This window comes from Mizuhopecten yessoensis, unplaced genomic scaffold, assembly GCF_002113885.1.
Source record: "Mizuhopecten yessoensis strain PY_sf001 unplaced genomic scaffold, ASM211388v2 scaffold716231, whole genome shotgun sequence".
NCBI lineage: Eukaryota > Metazoa > Mollusca > Bivalvia > Pectinida > Pectinidae > Mizuhopecten > Mizuhopecten yessoensis.
This window is the reverse complement of record NW_018480013.1, coordinates 310,887-322,784: the sequence shown is the minus strand read 5'-3', so window position 1 is coordinate 322,784 and position 11,898 is coordinate 310,887. Positions and strand designations below refer to the sequence as shown.

At 39.9% G+C, this 11,898-nt stretch overlaps 1 protein-coding gene across 1 annotated transcript in view; it reads left to right on the top strand.

The window, feature by feature from the left end:
- The window catches only part of LOC110442223 (transcription initiation factor TFIID subunit 5-like), a 37,938-nt gene extending 33,383 nt beyond the window's left edge, over positions 1-4,555 (top strand). The window contains exon 19 of the mRNA XM_021485715.1: positions 3,600-4,555. Coding sequence (XP_021341390.1) covers positions 3,600-3,714 — 115 coding nt within the window. The 3' untranslated portion in view covers positions 3,715-4,555. The remainder of the gene's footprint in view (positions 1-3,599) is intronic.
- The last annotated feature ends 7,343 nt before the right edge of the window (positions 4,556-11,898 follow it).

The window sequence follows — 11,898 nt, the reverse complement described above, 5'->3', positions numbered from 1 at the left end:
ACAGTGTAACTGTTACAGTATCCTGAGCTCCTTCACAGTGTAACTGTTACAGTATCCTGAGCTCCTTTACAGTATAACTGTTACAGTATCACGAGCTCCTTTACAGTATAACTGTTACAGTATCCTGAGCTCCTTCACAGTATAACTGTTACAGTATCACGAGCTCCTTCACAGTATAAGTGTTTCAGGGAAAACGTTAATTAGATATTTTATACCTTAATGTAAACTTCTTTTTTTTTAACATTCATGCTGGTATAAATGCATTTCTCTCAAGCTATAATATTATGTTATATAAGGATGAAATGCAATGTGCATTCATATAGGGATTGAATCTCGTTTTTCCAAAAGAAACTGTGACTGGTGTGTTGGCTAATTTACCTTTGTTCATGCTTGAATTAACCTGGGAAGGAATCTAGATTTAATCTTCATAGTTCAAATCACTTTACACAGGAAGTAAAACCAAACACATTTGATTCACATCGCACTGTCATTTCAGGGAAACCCAAAGCAATTCTTGTGAACATTTTCCCACAACCACTTTATTTGGCTTGAGCAACCGTGTCAAGAAAATCATTGAAGAAACAATAGTTTAAATATAACCTTGGTGACTCTCCCCATCTAAATGTATGAAAATATGTAAATGTAAGGAGAATAAACAACATGTGTACTGTTTAACTGCGAAGAATTGAGATCCAATCCTGGAATTTGGTGAAACACATACTTAACCAACTCCAGGTGAAGGGATACAGACTCAGCAACATGAGACAGGTTAACAAGAATTGTAACGGGCTTCTCTGTGTCAGGTTTTGTTAGAATAGGTTGACTTTAGTATGAAATGATTAATTGGGATGTATGCTATTGGAACAATAAATGTTTGTGACCTTTATATAAGCTGATTTACAATTGCCTCCCTTTGTGCATGTTGACAAACCATTAAAATAGAAATTGAAATTGCCCCTTTTTATCAATAATCAATTCATCTTACACCATTAAAACCAAATATATTTCTATTGATTATAAATTGGCAGATTTTGCTATTAGACCAATGTAAATATTGACATACATTTAGATACATACTTTAGAAGGATTTTAAGTATGTTACATTGGCATTAGACAGGTGTATATTGTTACCCTGTTAGTATATGTCAGATTGGCATTAGACATGTGTATATTGTTGCCCTGTTAGTATATCAGATTGGCATTAGACGGGTGTATATTTTTACACTGTTAGTATGTCAGATTGGCATTAGACAGGTGTATATTGTTACCCTGTTAGTATATGTCAGATTGGCATTAGACATGTGTATATTGTTACCCTGTTAGTATATCAGATTGGCATTAGACGGGTGTATATTTTTACCCTGTTAGTATATCAGATTGGCATTAGACGGGTGTATATTGTTACCCTGTTAGTATGTCAGATTGGCATTAGACAGGTGTATATTGTTACCCTGTTAGTATATGTCAGATTGGCATTAGACGGGTGTATATTGTTACCCTGTTAGTATGTCAGATTGGCATTAGATAGGTGTATATTGTTACCCTGTTAGTATATGTCAGATTGGCATTAGACGGGTGTATATTGTTACCCTGTTAGTATGTCAGATTGGCATTAGACAGGTGTATATTGTTACCCTGTTAGTATATGTCAGATTGGCATTAGACGGGTGTATATTGTTACCCTGTTAGTATGTCAGATTGGCATTAGACAGGTGTATATTGTTACCCTGTTAGTATATGTCAGATTGGCATTAGACGGGTGTATATTGTTACCCTGTTAGTATGTCAGATTGGCATTAGACAGGTGTATATTGTTACCCTGTTAGTATATGTCAGATTGGCATTAGACGGGTGTATATTGTTACCCTGTTAGTATGTCAGATTGGCATTAGACAGGTGTATATTGTTACCCTGTTAGTATATGTCAGATTGGCATTAGACGGGTGTATATTGTTACCCTGTTAGTATGTCAGATTGGCATTAGACAGGTGTATATTGTTACCCTGTTAGTATATGTCAGATTGGCATTAGACGGGTGTATATTGTTACCCTGTTAGTATGTCAGATTGGCATTAGACAGGTGTATATTGTTACCCTGTTAGTATATGTCAGATTGGCATTAGACGGGTGTATATTGTTACCCTGTTAGTATGTCAGATTGGCATTAGACAGGTGTATATTGTTACCCTGTTAGTATATGTCAGATTGGCATTAGACGGGTGTATATTGTTACCCTGTTAGTATGTCAGATTGGCATTAGACAGGTGTATATTGTTACCCTGTTAGTATATGTCAGATTGGCATTAGACGGGTGTATATTGTTACCCTGTTAGTATGTCAGATTGGCATTAGACAGGTGTATATTGTTACCCTGTTAGTATATGTCAGATTGGCATTAGACGGGTGTATATTGTTACCCTGTTAGTATGTCAGATTGGCATTAGACAGGTGTATATTGTTACCCTGTTAGTATATGTCAGATTGGCATTAGACGGGTGTATATTGTTACCCTGTTAGTATGTCAGATTGGCATTAGACAGGTGTATATTGTTACCCTGTTAGTATATGTCAGATTGGCATTAGACGGGTGTATATTGTTACCCTGTTAGTATGTCAGATTGGCATTAGACAGGTGTATATTGTTACCCTGTTAGTATATGTCAGATTGGCATTAGACGGGTGTATATTGTTACCCTGTTAGTATGTCAGATTGGCATTAGACAGGTGTATATTGTTACCCTGTTAGTATATGTCAGATTGGCATTAGACGGGTGTATATTGTTACCCTGTTAGTATGTCAGATTGGCATTAGACAGGTGTATATTGTTACCCTGTTAGTATATGTCAGATTGGCATTAGACGGGTGTATATTGTTACCCTGTTAGTATGTCAGATTGGCATTAGACAGGTGTATATTGTTACCCTGTTAGTATATGTCAGATTGGCATTAGACGGGTGTATATTGTTACCCTGTTAGTATATGTCAGATTGGCATTAGACAGGTGTATATTGTTAGCCTGTTAGTATATCAGATTGGCGTTAGACGGGTGTATATTGTTACCCTGTTAGTATGTCAGATTGGCATTAGACAGGTGTATATTGTTACCCTGTTAGTATATGTCAGATTGGCATTAGACGGGTGTATATTGTTACCCTGTTAGTATGTCAGATTGGCATTAGACGGGTGTATATTGTTACCCTGTGAGTATGTCAGATTGGCATTAGACATGTGTATATTGGTACCCTGTTAGTATATGTCAGATTGGCATTAGACGGGTGTATATTGTTACCCTGTTAGTATGTCAGATTGGCATTAGACGGGTGTATATTGTTACCCTGTTAGTATATGTCAGATTGGCATTAGACGGGTGTATAGACGAGTGTTGTTGTTTTTTTCTACAGAAAAAGGATTAGTCGCCCTAATTAAGGCATTTACCCCCGACATTTGATAATGAACTATTCCAGCCTTTGAAATTGGAAGAGTTCAAATGTGTTTTCAGGGATGAATGTGTTGAGGCATGTTCTCTTGTCAGGTCAAATACAGTGTGTATTATTATATTGAATTTATACTAAAACGTTCTCTTGGTTGTTCTTTCTAGGAATGAGAACCCTAATCTCCTTTTTGGGTCGTTTCCTACCAAGTCCACTCCGGTCCTCGCAGTCCATTTCACCCGCAGGAACTTACTATTGGCTAGCGGACCACTACAGACTTGAAAAGTCTCCGGGCATCAAGGTCACGACTTTACCACTCAAGGTCACGACTTTACCACACTGAAGAGATCAAGGTCATCTAGGTGTGAACCACTTTGAGGTCAAGGTCAAGAGGAAATCACCACAGTATGAAGGTCAAGGTCAACATGAAATTACTACAGTGTAGAGATGAAGATGTTGACAATCAGGAAGTGACCGTCTGTCTGCCCAGGACAAACTGAGGTTCCCGACTGACATTTTATGTATTGAAGGTTGAGACTGATCCTAGTGGTCACTGCAGGGGGCGACAAAGTGCCATTAAAAATCCTTACCGCTACCTGTATAGTGAACTGTGTTATCGGTGAAAACCTGACATTTCAATGCTTATAGGACTGATAGTGCCATACATTGAAGAGCAATCAGTTTATGTGAATGGTTAGGCTCAGATATCATTTATCATAGACATGTTTTTGACAAACAGTTAAGATAAAAAAAATCTCAGTGTTTTTAAATGTCACAATTTGAGCTAAGCAGTAGGACATGCTAACTGATCCTGGGATTCACCGAGTCTCCTATTACATTAACAGGAAGCTGATTCCCCACTCTAAGGATGTAGTGTGTATAGTATAAATGTACCATATTTATTTCGTCTTGGAGGAAAAAGGTTGACATCCTGCTGTAGAAGACTTTTTAGCGTCATGAATCACAAATGTTGTTTCCAAGCATTTTGTTAATTTATTCTTTGATCCTATTAAACAATTTAATATTGTGAATACATATTTCTATGTGATCTTGTTCTTGCAAAAAGTTGTTTGTAGGGATTCGATTTGCAAAAGAATTTGATGTCGGCAAAATAAAATGATCAAACTTCATCTAACTTACGTTTTCTGTTTTTAGCAGTCAGTTTCCAACATCTCATGTATTAAAATCAATCTTACCTGTATATAAGCAGAAGATTATATGTGATTGATTAAACACAGCCGAGGGGCCTGTCATTGTCTATCAAAAACAGCCGAGGGGCCTGCAATTGTCTATCAAACACAGCCGAGGGGCCCATCATTGTCTATCAAACACAGCCGAGGGGCCTGTCATTGTCTATCAAACACAGCCAAGGGGCCTATCATTGTCTATCAAACACAGCCGAGGGGCCTGTCATTGTCTATCAAACACAGCCGAGGGGCCCGTCATTGTCTATCAAACACAGCCGAGGGGCCTGTCATTGTCTACCAAACACAGCCGAGGGGCCTGTCATTGTCTATCAAACACAGCCGAGGGGCCCGTCATTGTCTATCAAACACAGCCGAGGGGCCTGTCATTGTCTACCAAACACAGCCGAGGGGCCTGTCATTGTCTATCAAACACAGCCGAGGGGCCCGTCATTGTCTATCAAACACAGCCGAGGGGCCTGTCATTGTCTACCAAACACAGCCGAGGGGCCCGTCATTGTCTACCAAACACAGCCGAGGGGCCCGTCATTGTCTATCAAACACAGCCGAGGGGCCCGTCATTGTCTATCAAACACAGCCGAGGGGCCTGTCATTGTCTATCAAACACAGCCGAGGGGCCTGTCATTGTCTCCCTTTATATATTTATTTTGATGTACGTTAACTTTCATTACATTTAATCTTTAGTTTTAGTTCTTGTGAAGCTTGGTATTGGTGATTGTGGTTAAATGACCAAGTATAAGTCTTTAGTCTGGTTACAACTGAGCCTAGGACGAAGATAATGATGAAACCATAGGTATGTACGATCCGTGACAGAAACCCAGAGAGATATAGCGACAAGACCTTGTGTTTACATAATGATCAGTTAGGTAGGGCTGTTTTGCTCATTTAAAAAATACTTGCAAGATTAATGGCGTATTCAACATACATTGTTGTTATTTCTGATTTCATTTTAAGTTACAAGAAATCTTTCCAACATTAAATTAAGAATAATTTTGATGAATAATTCTGAACTCCAAATACTATGGGTCAATGAGAATTGGAAATATAGTACAACAAGGGACCCAGTCCCCTGAAGTTTACTTGGAAATTCCCCCTGGATCACAATTTATGCATTCTTGATAATTTCAGCAGTCCTGAAATGTCCCTAAATTTGAGTGGGATCCTTCCTCCAAGTTTGTTCAAATGAATGACCTTCACCCATATTCAAAGTATTCATTTTATCAAAAACTTTTCCGACTACTCCTAAATAAAAGAATGGCTAGGATGTAGCATGCTGGGATGAAAGGTTTGAAAAGTTTGTTCAAAGGAATGACCTTGAACAATCTTCAAGGTCACAGGGTTCAAATGTGTTAAAAACTTTAAATGACTTTTGAATAACAAAAATGCAGAGAATGGTGATATGTGACCAGTAGCTTGCCCTACAAAAGGGAGAACAACAAAAACTGAGGTAGGTTTCACCTACAAAAGGGAGAACAACTGAAACGGAGGAGGTTTCACATACAAAAGGGAGGACAACAACAGAAACGGAGGAGGTTTCACCTACAAAAGGGAAGACAACAACAGAAACGGAGGAGGTTTCACCTACAAACGGAAGGACACCAACTGAAACGGAGGAGGTTTCACCTACAAAAGGGAGGACAACAACAGAAACGGAGGAGGCTTCACCTACAAAAGGGAAGACAACAACAGCAACGGAGGAGGTTTCACCTACAAAAGGGATGACAACACCAGAAACGGAGGAGGTTTCGACTACAAAAGGGAGGACAACAACAGAAACGGATGAGGTTTCACCTACAAAAGGGAGGAACCCAACAGAAACGGATGAGGTTTCACCTACAAAAGGGAGGACAGCAACAGAAACGGAGGAGGTTTCCCCTACAAAAGGGATGACAACACCAGAAACGGAGGAGGTTTCGGCTACAAAAGGGAGGACAACAACAGAAACGGATGAGGCTTCACCTACAAAAGGGAGGACAGCAACAGAAACGGAGGTGGTTTCACCTACAAAAGGGAGGACAGCAACAGAAACGGAGGAGGTTTCCCCTACAAAAGGGATGACAACACCAGAAACGGAGGAGGTTTCACCTACAAAAGGGAGGACAACAACAGAAACAGAGGAGGTTTCAGCTAAAATAGGGATGACAACAACAGAAACGGAGGAGGTTTCACCTACAAAAGGGAAGACACCAACAGAAACGGAGGAGGTTTCATCTACAAAAGGGAAGACAACAACAGAAACGGATGAGGTTTCACTTACAAAAGGGAGGACAACAACAGAAACAGAGGAGGTTTCAGATAAAATAGGGATGACAACAACAGAAATGGAGGAGGTTTCACCTACAAAAGGGAGGACAACCACAGAAACGGAGGAGGGTTCACCTACAAAAGGGAGGACAACACCAGAAACGGAGGAGGTTTCGACTACAAAAGGGAGGACAACAACAGAAACAGAGGAGGTTTCAGATAAAATAGGGATGACAACAACAGAAATGGAGGAGGTTTCACCTACAAAAGGGATGACAACACCAGAAACGGAGGAGGTTTCGACTACAAAAGGGAGGACAACAACAGAAACAGAGGAGGGTTCAGCTAAAATAGGGATGACAACAACAGAAATGGAGGAGGTTTCACCTACAAAAGGGATGACAGCACCAGAAACGGAGGAGGTTTCACCTACAAACGGGAGGAAAACAACAGAAAGGGATGAGGAATCACCTACAAAAGGGAGGACAACAACGGAAACGGAGGAGGTTTGACCTACAAAAGGGAGGACTACAACAGAAACGGAGGAGGTTTCACTTACAAAAGGGAGGACACCAACAGAAACGGAGGAGGTTTCATCTACAAAAGGGAAGACAACAACAGAAACGGAGGAGGATTCACCTACAAAAGGGAGGACAACAACCGAAACGGAGGAGGTTTCACCTACAAAAGGGAGGACACCAACAGAAACGGATGAGGTTTCACNACCTACAAAAGGGAAGACAACAACGGAAACGGAGGAGGTTTCACCTACAAAAGGGAGGACAACAACAGAAACGGAGGAGGTTTCACCTACAAAAGGGAAGACAACAACAGAAACGGAGGAGGTTTCACTTACAAAAGGGAGGACAACAACAGAAACGGAGGAGGTTTCACCTACAAAATGGAGGACAACAACAGAAACGGAGGAGGTTTCTGCCAAAGGGTAAGTGAGCTTATACCATGGTGTGGAGTCCATCTGTCGTTTGTCATTTTTTCCTGTTATGACTTCTTTTAAAGAACGAAAAGGCGTAGAATCATAGTGTTAGGCTGGAAGCTTCCTTGGATAAGGAATGACCTTGACCTGTATTTAAGGTCATGGGTGTCAAAGATGTCATAAAACGTTTTATCATATACTTAAAACACAGCGAACCTCTTGTTAATGTTCTGCTGTTCTGTTTTAAACAACGGGCAATGTAAAACATACATATAAGATATTTAGAAATACTTCACATAAAGTACTACCTTGCTGCTCAGAACGTTCACAAGAGAAATCCATATCAAATGTGTAGGCCATAGTTAAATCGATTCATTTCCTTTCTTAAGAAATCTTTAAATTTCCTGATGAATACAAATGTTCAAATACTGCTATTTATTGCTATAAAGGTGAATGACCGGAGCCTCATACACGTCTTAGTTTAAACAATTTCAGCAAAATAATCAATTAAAATATCGAAATGACAAATGCATAATGACAAGTTTACTGGAGTAATGCGGCATAATTACACACACATTATTGTTAAGTAAATATCTAAATTAGACCACTATCCTTTGTATTCACTCTGTGACCTTGGTATTTTGTCTTCTTCTACTGTCGTTGTTACCGTTGTGTTTTGTCCCCATGTATTGACGCTGTTACCGTGGTATTTTGTCCCCATGTATTGACGTTGTTACCGTGGTATTGTTGTCCCCATGTAATGACGATGTTACCGTGGTATTTTGTCCCGATGTTTTGACGTTGTTACCGTTGTATTTTGTCCCCATGTATTGACGTTGTTACCGTGGTATTTTGTCTCCATGTATTGACGTTGTTATCGTGGTATTTTGTTCCCATGTAATGACGATGTTACCGTGGTATTTTGTCCCCATGTATTGGCGTTGTTACCGGGGTATTTTGTCCCCATGTATTGACGTTGTTATCGTGGAATTTTGTCCCCATGTATTGGCGTTGTTACCGTGGTATTTTGTCCCCATGTATTGGCGTTGTTACCGTGGTATTTTGTCCCAATGAATTGACGTTGTTACTGTGGTATTGTTGTTCCCATGTCATGACGATGTTATAGTGGTATTTTGTCCCCATGTATTCACGTTGTTACCGTGGTATTTTGTCCCCATGTATTGCCGTTGTTACCGTGGTATTTTGTCCCCATGTATTGACGTTGTTATCGTGGAATTTTGTCCCCATGTATTGGCGTTGTTACCGTGGTATTTTGTCCCCATGTATTGGCGTTGTTACCGGGGTATTTTGTCCCCATGTATTGACGTTGTTATCGTGGAATTTTGTCCCCATGTATTGGCGTTGTTACCGTGGTATTTTGTCCCAATGAATTGACGTTGTTACTGTGGTATTGTTGTTCCCATGTCATGACGATGTTATAGTGGTATTTTGTCCCCATGTATTCACGTTGTTACCGTGGTATTTTGTCCCCATGTATTGGCGTTGTTACCGGGGTATTTTGTCCCCATGTATTGACGTTGTTATCGTGGAATTTTGTCCCCATGTATTGGCGTTGTTACCGTGGTATTTTGTCCCAATGTATTGACGTTGTTACTGTGGTATTGTTGTTCCCATGTCATGACGATGTTATCGTGGTATTTTGTCCCCATGTATTGACGGTGTTACCGTGGTATTTTGTCCCCATGTATTGACGCTGTTACCGTGGTATTGTGTCCCCATGTATTGACGTTGTTACCGTGGTATTGTTGTTCCCATGTAATGACGATGTTACCGTGGTATTTTGTCCCCATGTATTGACGCTGTTACCGTGGTATTGTGTCCCCATGTATTGACGTTGTTACCGTGGTATTGTTGTTCCCATGTAATGACGTTGTTACCGTGGTATTTTGTCCCCATGTATTGCCGTTGTTACCGTGGTATTTTGTCCCCATGTATTGGCGTTGTTACCGTGGTATTTTGTCCCAATGTATTGACGTTGTTACTGTGGTATTGTTGTTCCCATGTCATGACGATGTTATAGTGGTATTTTGTCCCCATGTATTCACGTTGTTACCGTGGTATTTTGTCCCCATGTATTGACGCTGTTACCGTGGTATTGTGTCCCCATGTATTGACGTTGTTACCGTGGTATTGTTGTTCCCATGTAATGACGATGTTACCGTGGTATTTTGTCTCCATGTATTGACGTTATAATCGTGGTATATTCTCCCCATGTAATGACGATGTTAGCGTGGTATTGTTGTCCTCACGAATGACGATGTTACCGTGGTATTTTGTCCCCATGTTTTGACGTTGTTACCGTTGTATTTTGTCCCCATGTAAAGACTATGTTATCGTGGTATTTTGTCCCCATGTATTGACGTTGTTACCGTGGTATTTTGTCCCCATGTTTTGACGTTGTTACCGTTGTATTTTGTCCCCATGTAAAGACTATGTTATCGTGGTATTTTGTCCCCATGTATTCACGTTGTTACCGTGGTATTTTGTTTGTTGTATTGACGTTGTTACCGACGTATTTTGTCCCCATGTATTGACGTTGTTACCGTGGTAGTTTGTCCCCATGTATTGACGTTGTTACCGTGGTATTTTGTCCTTTGTATTGACGTTGTTACCGTGGTATTTTGTCCCCATGCATTGACGTTGTTTCCGTGGTATTTTGTCCCCATGTATTGACGCTGGTTTCTTTACCTTTTGTTGGTAAGAAAGGCAGCGAAACTGAAGTTGGATTGGAATTCGATCATGGTAGCAATCAATGTTTGTTTACATCCTAGTATTAATTAGCCTCCCGATATATATACAATGAATATTGTTCCGAAATTCAATAGCATCCTTCTATATATAAACGATGTTATATATGCATGTGTGATGTTATTTTAAAAACTATGTATATGTTTTTGTTAAAGAACGATCTTACAGACACCTTTTGTTAAATGTCTGGTACGTTTTTGTCTTAATTGTATAAAACAATGGTTGCCGTGTTATACATGTTACACCTACGAGGCACAGGGACCTGAGGATAAATAACAAGATCTTAGTTTTATTAGATATTTGAGGTGTTTAGATCAACAATCTGTAAGAGTGTCATCTCCTGATTATGGTAGCCAGTTTATACCATCATTGAGGGTGACATTATACTCTGTGTTAATCCAAACCCGACAAACGTCTAATACGTCCCTTACCTATCAGGGAAGGTCAAAGGTTACGTTCGGTCATTTGTTCTTATATGGTCTCGGTGCTACACTGCATGGCTCTTGTTATCCCCCAGTAACTTGTTTCAACCTGCCGACCGTTTAGGAAAATACCAACGACCCGCACCAAAGATAGCTTGTAGATAAAGCTTTGATGTTCTTACACTTGTGGTTGGTCAGAAACTTCATTAAGTTAAATAGAAAAAGCACGTTCCTCTGATTTACACATTAAAAAAACACACCATAAAAACATGTAATAATTGAGGAGTTCAACAAATATTTTTGTTATAAATGACACTAGCAATTTTCAATTAATAGACAAAGACCCATAGCGTCAGCATTAATATACTGTTCTTGTATTTGTTTTCCACAGTAAGGCGGCGGTTTTGAAAGGATGTAACTGTTATGGGGTTCCTTAGTTATAAGATATAAACAGTAAAATAATCTTAAATGAAAGGGGCCGCGGTAGGTGTCTGACATTTAAAAAAAGGGGCGTCTGACATTCTGCTACCAATAGCAGTCCACCACTGGGTTGCGGGTTGAAGTCCTACGTGGGGCAGTCTCCAGGCACGTGGACGTAAAACACAAACAAATTGAAATGGTGCCCTTCCTTTTACTTTAAATGGTTTGTATAGTATTTTGATACGTTACGTTTATTTATTCGTACGTTTTCCCGTTTTTAGGTCACCTGAGACAAAGTCTCAAGTGACCTATTGCGATCGCCTTTTGTCCGTCGTCGTCCGTCGTCCGTCGTGCGTCCGTAAACAATTTACATTTTCAACTTCTTCTCCAAAACCACTGAACCAATTTCAATGAAATTTTGCAGGAACCTTTCATGGACAAAGGTCAACAAAAATAGTTGCCGGTTTAGTCC